The sequence below is a fragment of the Pelecanus crispus genome, chromosome 12 (genome assembly GCF_030463565.1).
Source record: "Pelecanus crispus isolate bPelCri1 chromosome 12, bPelCri1.pri, whole genome shotgun sequence".
Taxonomy (NCBI): Eukaryota; Metazoa; Chordata; class Aves; order Pelecaniformes; family Pelecanidae; genus Pelecanus; species Pelecanus crispus.
In genome coordinates this window covers 7,029,649-7,041,143 of record NC_134654.1, presented here as the reverse complement: position 1 = coordinate 7,041,143, position 11,495 = coordinate 7,029,649, and the positions used below count along the sequence as shown (strand labels likewise).

The 11,495-nt window shown below is 38.7% G+C and overlaps 1 protein-coding gene across 1 annotated transcript; it reads left to right on the top strand.

Moving 5' to 3' along the window:
- Positions 1-2,766: 2,766 nt before the first annotated feature.
- KCTD7 (potassium channel tetramerization domain containing 7) lies at positions 2,767-6,648 on the top strand. Its single transcript, XM_009483297.2, has 4 exons — positions 2,767-2,925; positions 3,729-3,898; positions 5,576-5,754; positions 6,272-6,648. The coding sequence occupies exons 1-4, from the start codon at positions 2,782-2,784 to the stop codon at positions 6,646-6,648; spliced, it is 870 nt and encodes a 289-aa protein (XP_009481572.1). The 5' UTR covers positions 2,767-2,781.
- The last annotated feature ends 4,847 nt before the right edge of the window (positions 6,649-11,495 follow it).

Below are 11,495 nucleotides of genomic sequence, written 5' to 3'. Positions count from 1 at the left end.
CAGATGGATGCATATTCCTCATGAAATGCAGAGAACCAAAATGCAGAAGATTGTATGTCAGAAAACTGGCTAGTGAATAGCTTATGTTTTTCTTTTAGGAAGACTCTCTGTTGCAGTCAGCATACTGCTGTTTCACTACTCTGTGTCCGTGGATGAACAGGAAGTGAAGCAAACCTAGAGAGGAACTTCGCTTAACCTTTTAATGAACGTCAAAAAACAGGTTAACTTGTCAATGCTCAATCTCTTCATTTTACTGCCACTAATCTTATTCTTGAAATCCTGGACTAATTATGGGCTGAGATCTTGTATGCTAAACCTCACTCTTCAGGAGATTGTTTGGTGTGAATGTTCCAATGGCAAAGCAGGTCATTACTCATGAGCATAACATAATTAATGTATGCTCTCTCATGGTTTTTTCCTAAATCTTGGTGTCATGTTGAAGGAGGATTATGAAAGAGGAAGAAGAATTCCTTTTTCTCAAATCTCTACTTCTGTTGGGAAGGAGGGACCTTTTTGGTACAGTGCCAAATTAATGAACTTACCCAAAACACATTCTGTGGTCCGTGATTCTGATATACTTAATGGAGATTCATTTTGTTTATTCACAGTATGCTCCATTTACATGAAATCTGTGGGACATTCTTGAAAAATGCAGACATTTTGAGTAGTCTTAAGAGAACTGGAAATACATCAGTCAAAGCATTGCTGTCAGGTAGCAGCATTATAAATAACACATTCACAGTAAATACAGGCTCACACACAGTTTTGACTATACGTCTTAATAAATTAGGCTTCTGCAAGCTGTTTCTTGATGGTAATTTGTTTGCCTCCTTAAAGGAGTCCCTACCAAAAAAATCTTTCATTTATACTGTGTATGTTCTTTATCTGTGAGGCATAGTTGACTTTTTTTGATAATTGATGATTTCAGAATAAATGTTGTTTCAGGACAAATATAAAAATTGTTAATAGGGTGTGGACACTGAGAAGCCCTTCCATCCTTATTTATCTGCCTGTGCATTGTAATGTGGTAGAAAAAGGATTATGAAGTGGAAGTCCACCTTTTGAACCGTAGAGAAGAGAAATTAAATACCTATCTTGAGCTGAAACAAACCTCTTAACAAGCTGCAGCTTAAAAAGAAATTTTTGGAACTTCATGGTACCTGCTTATCTAGGTTTCTTAGGGTGTTAAACAGGATCTAGAGTACACCTCCAAATTTTGGTGAAAGAAGGTGATTTATAGTCCCACAGAACGTGAAGGTTTTGATCTGATTAGCTCTCTAAAGAGTATCTGTTTTGACCAGGAGCGTCCCGGTTCTGTCTGGGTTCCTTTCTAACTTGCAGCGTTTCCTTTAAGAGCTAAGACCTACAGCCAGCCTGACGATGCGCTAATGACTCTATCAGCAGAATTAGTAAGGCAGAATAATTAATCATGGCTATTAAAAATTTATGTCATGTCTGCTTGTCGATTTTGATTGGAAACCACCTTTATGAAACATGTAGTCAATAAATAAATGTACCAGATGTGCTTGTGCAAATATTCCTTTTCTTTTTACGTGTTACTGTGATTTGAGGGAAGGAGCTTCCAGATGTGCTTGTGCAAATATTCCTTTTCTTTTTACGTGTTACTGTGATTTGAGGGAAGGAGCTTCCAGATGCGCTTGTGCAAATATTCCTTTTCTTTTTACGTGTTACTGTGATTTGAGGGAAGGAGCTTCCAGATGCGCTTGTGCAAATATTCCTTTTCTTTTTATGTGTTACTGTGATTTGAGGGAAGGAGCTTGCAGGGTCAGAGCTAGATGAAGCCTCCAGCAGTATCATGGCTTTGTTAGGATGTTGTGATGCCACTGGAGACACCACCGCAGTCTTGTAAACAGAGGTGCTTTGTGCATGAGAATGCAGCGTCAGAAGAGCAGGGTTTCTAGTCTTTCCTACTCTGCTCTTTCAATTATTATTTTTATAATGCAGCTTGTTGTCAGTCCGGCCTGTCTGCTGGTTGCAGACGGACTGCGAAAGCATTGTAGTTGGCGTTGCTATGCTTCTTTTTTTTTTTTTTTTTTTTTGCTGTGCAGGAAAGGAGCTTTGGTAATTAGCAGTAACTGCACGAGACTGTCTGCGCAGTTAAATACCTGCGTAGCGGACGCGTGCGTTTGTGTACAGCGCGCTGTGACGCAGTGGGCCGGGAAACCTCTGCTTTCGCCGCCCGTTGGAGCGCTCCGCGTTCGCGTCTCACGGCAAGCGCTGGAACTGAAGAGAGCGGCCGGAGGGCGCCTGTCGGTGGCCGCGGCGGGGCCCGGTGCGCTGCTGCAGCCGGAGGGGACAGCCGGGCAGTGTCGCAGGGCGCGCGCGGCCGGTGAGGGCGCGCGCCTCAGCACGTGCTTCTGCAGAGGGCCCGTTGCGGGAGGGGCGGGGCGGGAGCCACCCGAGCTCGCCCAGCAAATGACATTTTGCTGCAAAAGCGCGGCGGAGCCAATCGCGGCGCTGCACCGCGCAGCCAATGGACGCCGGCCTCTTATCCAGCCACTGGCGGGGGCTCTGAGTGCGGCAGCTCGGCGCGGCCCCGCGAGCCGCGGTCCTGCAGGGGCGGCCCTCTCCCAGTTTGTTTCTCAGGCATCCTCGCTGCGATTGATCTCCCGGTGATGACGATGCCGTTGTAAACTAGCAGCGTGAAGCCGGGGAGGGACGTGACTCGCCCGTCAGGTGCCCGAGTCATTTGGGTCTCGCTTCCCATTTAGCCTTGCCACGGCTGCCTGCCCAGCAGACCTGCTGACGAGAGCCAGAGGGATGGTGGTAGTCACAGGGCAGAACAAAGTGAGCGGACACGCGGATGATGCCATGTCGAGCTCAGATGCCGAGGATGACTTCCAAGAGCCAGCCACCCCGACTGCCACCCAGGCGGGACCAGCACTGCCGCTGCTACCCCAGCAGGTGAGAGCTCTGGCACTCTTCATCTCGTAAGGTGCAGTTGTTCCAGCACGCACTGCTGAGGTGCCAGAGAATTCGGGATTTCTTTGCTGGAGTGTTGACGGATATCCAGTTCCGTTTCCATTAGTGGCTAAAAGGTTGAATAAAACTAAGTCTCCTGAATTTCACGTCAGTAGCTTGGCAGCGTTACTCAGAATTTCCCCCCGTGTTTGGACTCGACAAATACAAGTAAGTTTTTATTCTGGTACCAAAGCATCTTACGGTGTGAATCTAAGATTTTAGGCCTGCTGTAAACCTAACGTAAATACAGAATCACTGTTTTTTTCAGTGAATGATATGGTATGGTATGGTATGGTATAGTAGTGTAGCGTAAAGGAACCAGGGCAGTAGCAACTGAGTGCAAGTCCCAAGGCTGGCCTGAGATTTTCTACCATTTTTTTGTGTGCGTATGGAAGGGGAGGCGGGGTTGGTGGTTTTTTCTTTCCCCAAAAGAGCCAAGAGGAGGCATTCGTGCTGTTAATGAATATCTGGTTTTAAAGCTGAGTGAGTACTGCTGTTTAAGATTTCCAACTAAAATGAAACCCTTCACTGATTACACCCAGAAGCCAGCCAAACTGTTCGAGGTGTTAACCCTTGAACCTCACTGTTTTGCGGCAACAGGCCAGGAAAGCGGCATTTGTCGGACCAAATTATGTCACCGTGGCAAAGACCGTAGGCTGTGTCTTCTAGAAGTTGGAACCCTTTTGGCCTGAACATGTCTGCAAAGGGCTAGAGGCCCGTTTCTGATGATGTGGTTGCTTTTGCAGTTTCCAGAAGTTGTTCCACTAAACGTAGGAGGCATGTATTTTACAACAAGACTGTCAACGCTGAGACGCTATGAGGACACAATGTTGGCGGCTATGTTCAGTGGAAGACACTATATTCCAACAGATGCTGAAGGCAGATACTTTATTGACAGAGATGGAACCTACTTTGGGTATGTACAGTGTCCTCAGTAGTATACTTTAAAAGTTGTTACTAAAGAAAATAATTTTTAAAGAAAAATAAGTTTTAACTTTTTTTTTTTCCTTCTAGTTAAATCGTATTTGTGTAGGAGGTAAATGTGACTGGCTGGCATCCACGCCTTCAAACCGTCTCAAGACAAGAGTATATTGCAATTAAAAAACTATTTGTTTTATTCTTAAGGGCTTAAGTTTTACAATGGGAAAAGAAAAACAAGTAATGTTTTGAATTAGTGCATTGTCTCCTCTAGAGTACCTTCTTTCAAGGTATCAAGTTGTTTTGATGTTTTAAAAAAGAATGTATTTGGCATTGCTTTTCATAGAAAGCTCTTTTGCACAACAATACTTTTTTAATTGGTATTGCAGTATTTATGATAAAGAGGGAATGGAAGGAATGCATCTAGGTTTCTTAAACAGTTGAAAGTATGATGTTTTCAGTGTTTAAACAGGATATCACATAACTGGTAAAAAAGCACAAGCCTCAAAGAATTTTTTTTAAATTATTTTTGCTGGTAGTGCCATATTCCTTCACCTTCAGGATTCTTTCTTACGTGTTTAGCTTTTGTTTTATTTTTAATTAAACTAACTGTGATCTTACTAATACTCTGTTTGAATTGGTATGAGATTGCTAGAAAAGGTAAGCAGTATTCATGGGTTAATGTTCATGGGTTACAGTCTTTGCCCAAAGCACACTTTGCAATTTAACTTGTGTTTCTTGTTTCTCCTTTGTAGACATTTCCTTAATCTCTTCAACAGACAAGGACTGAATTACTTTCAAAGCACATTTGAATTGTACCATAATCTGGGACAGAAATAGATTAAGTCACTATATTTATTGGAAAATAATTGTTTCTTTACATTTGACAATTTGGAAGTGCCCACTGCTTTATTGGAAAATCAATTAATTGGTGATATTATCAATCTGAATTGAAAATATAGCTGGAACAGAGAGCCAAGTTAGCACTTGCTGTATTTGTTGACATTCTAATGAAGATTGCAGTAATGCTTGTTTTATTTGATATGGTCAATAATAATTTTGTTGGTTAATGCTTATAAAGGGATTTCTTTTCTTGTTAAAAATCTTGTAGCTTAACAGTATTTCAGAACTACAAGGAAATGTTCTCTCTTTTACTATTACTGATATTATTATATATACTACAAGCGTATACGACCCTGATCCTGTGAAGAGAACACCTCCTTTGCAAATATACCATCCATTCAGCTAGAATCCTGGTTCTGTGTGGGATAAAATGTCCATGCATATGATTCTCCAGGAAAATGGAAAAGATTAGTTTGTCACAGACGTAAATTTGAAATACAGTGACAGTGATCTCTTTCCCATGGAATATTGTGTCCTCTTCTATTTTAAGTGGTTGAACTTTTTGTTTAAAATATGATGGTATTTTTCTGAATGAGTTTTGACATTAACAGAGGCAAAATGTGAAATGATGACCTGGAAACTTGAACATGGCAAATGCTTTTAAAAACATATGTTGGAAGTATGACTTGCACTTATTTTGGTTACTGTCTAAGCGTAAGGATTTCTACTTCAATAGATTAAACAGTGAATATCCAGCATTTTCTCTCCTTTCCCACCTGCAGCAGTTCTGGTGGAAACTTGTTACTTAATAGTATTTTTGACCTTTTTTTAGAGACATACTTAACTTTCTACGATCTGGTGACCTGCCACCGAGAGAACGAGTGAGGTCAGTTTACAAGGAAGCTCAGTATTATTCCATAGGACCATTGCTGGACAATCTAGAGGATATCCAGCCTCTTAAAGGAGAGAAAGTTAGACAAGCTTTCCTGGGCCTAATGCCATATTACAAAGGTAAATAAACAAAGTAGTATTGACTGTTTCTTCTAGCGTGATTCAAGTAGTATACATGGTGCTTTCAGGTCTGCCTTGAGCTTTCAAACTAATTCCATTGTATTTGAGGAGATTATTACGTCCCTTTCATGCTCTTTAGATCTTTGAGGTCTCCATGTCAGATTTGTTCCTGCTGTATCCACAGATGTGGATTTTTATGCTGTCTTAAAAGGGAGCAAGATCTAGGCCGTAATATGCAAGGCTTATTAAATTAGAAGATTTCTCTGCCTCTGCATTTGTTCTGTTAGGATCTGCAACTGAATAAACTTGGGCATGTAATAAGGACACCAAGTTCACAAGATAACTGAGATTGATTTAATTACTATATATCTAACTACATGCAGCTTCCCATTGCTGCTAATATTATGTTAAGAATAACTTGTTGAACACTGCAGTAATGTGTTTCATGTGAAATAATTGCATGTTTTCTTTTACTAGGTGCTTCATTGATATTTTAATCTTTTTTTTTTTTTTTTAGATCATTTGGAACGGATAATCGAAATAGCAAAGCTTAGAGCTATGCAAAGAAAAGCAAGATTTGCAAAATTGAAGGTCTGTGTCTTCAAAGAAGAGATGCCCATCACTCCCTATGAATGCCCACATTTCAATTCTTTACGTTTTGAAAGGAGTGAAAGTGAGACAAAGCTATTTGAACATCATTGCGAAGTAGATGTATCTTTTGGCCCCTGGGAGGCCGTAGCTGATGTATATGATCTTTTGCACTGTATTGTGACAGACCTGTCTGATAGAGGGATAACTGTGGATCATCAGTGTATTGGTGTGTGTGATAAACACCTGATAAATCACTATTACTGCAAGCGTCCTATCTATGAATTCAAGATTACTTGGTGGTGAGTTATTTTGTCCAGAACGGTGCAGGGAATGAAAGGACTTCTAGACGACAATTGCTTTTAATGTTTTTGCAACGTGTCTCTGGAAATGCATTGCTGCTAACATATATTGGAATCAGTCTGCTGAAATGTTGGCTAACGCTTACCTGCTCAGCAAAAGGGAACCTGTTGCAGAGGTTGAAAAACCTCTGAAATCCTGAAAAACCAGCCTGAAACAAGACTGTTGGCTCAGGTACCTTAACGAGGCACAAACCAAAATCACCTCATGGCAATTATGGAGAGGAGCGTCTAACATCTTTTAAAAGGTGCCACCTACCATGTGGCTTTAGTATCATAGTCTGAAAAATGGATATTGCAGATCTCACCTGCATTATTATAAAGCCGGGGTGCTAATAATGCTGACATAACGTGGTTGAATTTTACCCTCTGAGAAATGTTTTAGTCACTACTTAAACTTACCACTTTATAAAATTGAGTAACACCCAGCACAGAGATTCTGGAAATGTAATTTTAATGTAATAGATAATTTAAAAAAAAAAAAAAAAGGAGTATTCCCTATATATTATTAATTGTTGTCACGATTCAGCTATATTTCTTTTTTCAATTAAGAATCTGCATTGTGATTTATAATATTATATTTCAATTATTCCCATTGTTATAAAAAAGAATAGCAGATTTAGAATATATTCCTTAATGCTTTTAGGAATAATAACTGTTCATGGAAGACTTGTGCCTGTTTCCAGCCTTAGAAATTCTAAATGTTTACAGTACCTACAAAAAAAGAAGCTCTCTAGAATCAGGTCATTTACAAAGGCTTTTGGTAAATGAGAAAACCCTATATGTATGTTCCTATTAGCAGAAGTAAGAGGAATATTTAATGTATATTATTTTATTACTGACTCTTTTTACATTCCGTGATAGTAAACTTTGTTGTAGAGTTAGAGTCAAATGATGACACTAGACAAGTGCTTCCTTCACCTCACCTTCTTCAGACAATTAAGTCTCATTTTTAACATTCTTGTTGACCCTTCCTGGTGTAATATCATGAAAAAAAAAATTCAACTTTCATATTCAAATATTTCTCCAATTATAAACCAGTGTATCTCGGTAGTAAATTTCTTTCCATGCTGAAAGAGGCAGCCATTGCAGAATCATATTCTTTTCAGAAGGCAATTGTTGCACTTCTGATATTAGTAACCACATCCCAAAGTTGAATTACTTTATGTCCAAAACCGAAAGGTAGATCCAAATGTCTGAAGGTATTACTGTTTTGTGAGGCACAGAAAACGCAAGTATTTTTCGAAAAAGACCCCACTTGAAGTGGCCTGAAAATAATCTTAAGGAGAGAGGGAAAGTAAATGTTTGCCTATGGCATTCCATTGGATTAGTTAATCCAAGAATATTGCTAAATTAAACTTTTGACCAAAACACTTAAGAAACATGTTAATTACAATGATCAAAACTCTCAGTTACCTGAGGTGATTTTTACAATAATTCTAAGAACTTTATGATCAAATTGTCTTGCAAAAAAAGAGGCAGTTTTTTTGCATTGTCACACTTTTATGTATTTAATTTAGGAATTTTTAGTAAATTGTCTCTCTGAGGTGGGGGCACATAGCTCTAATGATCTCTTTTCAGACATTTACTTACAGAGGATCATTGTCAAGTGCTGAGTTTCAAGTCCAGAGCTTAAATTTTTAAATGGAGGGAAGCAGGAAATTATGTGCATTTGGATCTTATTTTAAGTTCATTTAAATTGTTCTCTTAAATATTGGCCTTTGTGTTACAAGTTGTTGTACTTGTGTTTGACAACCCAAAATTAAAAGTCAAACTGAGACTAGTAAAATTTCCCTAAAATAAGGGGAAGCTTGCATGGTTTCTTCACTACTCTGCTGACTTCTTTTTGTTTGTTTGTTTGTTTTGTTTTCCAGGGAATCTTAAACTGCAAACCACAATTTCTAATACAATGATGTAAGATCTTAAAGCTGAGGCTTACAAAGTTTTGGCTGCTTGTACACTTGAGACATTTAAGTTCAGGATTTTCAGCATCAGTTTATTTAGAGACTACGATGAGAATTGCAGTTTTACTGGGTTATTCAGTGTTTTTTGCCACTTCCCATATGCTTCTTTACATGGGACGTAACTCTGGTTTGAATTTCAGCACTATTTGCAGAAAAGGAACACAGTCTGATTTAACAGTATGTTTTTTGGTTTGGCTTTAAGAATTTTTCTGCTGTTGGTCTAGAGAAGTTATGATGACATAATTCCTGTTTCGATCATGTTTGCTATTTCTTAATATGCACACACTGATATTTTATAACTTTCTCATGTTTATTGCTTAAATAAGTAAGGAAGACTATCTGACCAAAAAGATAAAAATTGAAATCTTGGTCTGTATCAGTTGCATCTTAATTGAAGCTTTCATCCTTCAGATCCTCCAGAAGACAGCAAACATTAAGTGCAATATTAAAAAAGAAAACATGGATTTGAGCCAGCATGCTTTCATTAAACACATACATTGTGTGTTGTGATTTGTGCAAGTTAACAATATTGTTACTGACTACACTTGTTCTAAGCAGTCTTTGTTTACAATGATTTAGATTATATTGCCTAATATATATTCATTTTTTGACAGAAACAGAAGAGTTGTGCAGGCGGATGTCAGGGGAGTATAATCTAATAACTGGTTTATATAACATTGACTTATCTTTTCTTGGCGTATAGCTAATTTTTGAAATTCTGCGTTTGCGACAAAAATGTGAGTAGCTGATCTACGAAGTCATGTTTAAGATGATTGATGTTTTTGTATATCATGAATGCTTTATAATTGTCAAATTAAATGCCTATGTAATACTGCTGGTTTTTTCTTTAGGACTTTTCTTTATATCTGGCTGGGCCAGAGGTTTGCTAGAACATACTTACCTATTTCTCTGTGCTTCTCCTACTTAGCTTTTTTGGCACTTTATAATCTACGTAGCTACTTTTCCACCCCCACGCTCCCAAATACCCTGTGTTTGCGAGCTGACACCATAGACAAATGGGCCATGCAGTAAACAGTCTCACCTCATCAATATAATGTTGCTATGAATATCATGTTTGCAGATCATTAAAACAACAATGCATGTCAGTCCATTTAGCTCATTCGATTTGGAGGAAAGACATTTTTTATTTTGTGTTCTGAGACAGGATACATGCCACTTTTGGTTCCAAATTGATAGATAGGAACATGTGTGTTAGAATCAGCTCTTCCCCCTCCCCCCCAAAAAAAAAGAAGTCTCAAATATTTTCAAAGCACAGATTGCATATCTGGATTGCAGTGATTACTCTGATTTTTATGGATAGTGGGGGTAATGGTGGGACAGTTGAGGGATAGTTATTTAAAAAGTAGAATTGGTAGCTTTTTTTTTTAGGTTGCTGTGTGTCTGAACAAAAGCATAAGACAGCTAATAGTTTTAACATCCCCTCTATATATGCATAGTCTAGTGGTTTTTAACAGAGAGCAAAGGGAGGTCTTACTATCAGGTCTCATTAAGTGTCTTGGCCAATTTCACAGCACATTAAATGTTTCTGCATCTGTTTTACACTTGTAAAATAGGAAGGATACCTACTCATCTTTATAAAGCACTCAAAAATGACATGAAAAGATATTTATGTGCAGGATCCACTTAATGACTTGATTTCAAGAGTTTTAAAAAAAAAAAATTAAAAATAACATAACTTTCCAACTTGGTGCGGGCTTCTTAACTTGAATACCACAATACTCTACATAGTAGTCTGAAATGCTCATTGCTGAACCTCCATCCTCCTTGGAGGAAAGTGAAGGTGCTAGCATCTTTGATTTGGGAAGCCTTTGAGCCATTAGCAAATTCTCTTTTGTCCTTGTGGTGCATGTTTTCTTCTGAGACTGCTGGATTTTTTTTTTTTTTTTTTTTTAAAGCTGATTTTAACCAAAACTATAATGAGGGATCAGTTTCTGCACTGATGAGGGTGTGGGTTCTTTGGTTTGTTTGGGTGGGTTTCAGATCTTAGTTACCTGAATAGCAAAAGCACTAAGTTACTGCAGCACAAAGTTCTGCAGACCCCCCTTTTGATGGATTTTTTAAGTTTTAGGAAGTCTGCCTGGGAGTCACATCCTGATGTAATATATGCAAATACCTGAATTTGATAATGTGAATATTTTTGAGATTTTGTTGTTGTTGCTCAGCTGTGTAATACTTTTTCCTGAAACTAGCATGAGAGTTAAGGGTTGAGTTCAACATTGGTTTTCTGATAAGCCTGCTTATGCCTTAGATATCCCCTCCCCCATTTTGTAAAATCACTCATCCCAGAGGCATTCAATGTATGAAAAAGTAACAGCTATTATAGTTACAGGAAAATCAATAATATTCCTTGATTCTCAACAGTGAGCCCACTAAGAGAATTGCTACTTATTAATCCTATTATAGTCTCCATGCTTCTGCTCCGCTTAGATGCCTATCGCTTCAGCTGTGAAGCAAAGTAGTCACGGGGTTGGGTCAGGCCAGCACAAGTCCTTGAAGGCAAAAGTCAAAGACTTCTGTTGTATGAGAAATGTACTGATTTGTATAAGCACATAGTCTGGCCTTCACTGAAGTGACTGTTAAAATTCCAGCAATCTCTGAAGGATGTTGGTATTTTAAACTGCTCTAAATGATAGCTTTGTTAAACCCTAATCTGTTTTGAGCCAGTTTGTTCCAATGTATGTCTTGTGAAAGAGGGGTTGGCCAGTTCTTTTATTTACGGTTCTTGGTATATATCTGTTTTCCTAGGGAAATCTGAAGCCGAGTGAGGTTGCTGATCACCGCCCCCCAGAACTGAATACAGCCTGTTTCA

What these genes read in the sequence shown, in the direction of transcription:
- KCTD7 (XM_009483297.2), top strand. Translation starts at nt 2,782, where the DNA reads ATGGTGGTAGTCACAGGGCAGAACAAAGTGAGCGGACACGCGGATGAT. An exon ending in TGCCGCTGCTACCCCAGCAG is followed by an intron (nt 2,926 to 3,728) that starts GTGAGAGCTCTG and finishes TTGCTTTTGCAG; the next exon opens with TTTCCAGAAGTTGTTCCACT. An exon ending in CCTAATGCCATATTACAAAG is followed by an intron (nt 5,755 to 6,271) that starts GTAAATAAACAA and finishes TTTTTTTTTTAG; the next exon opens with ATCATTTGGAACGGATAATC.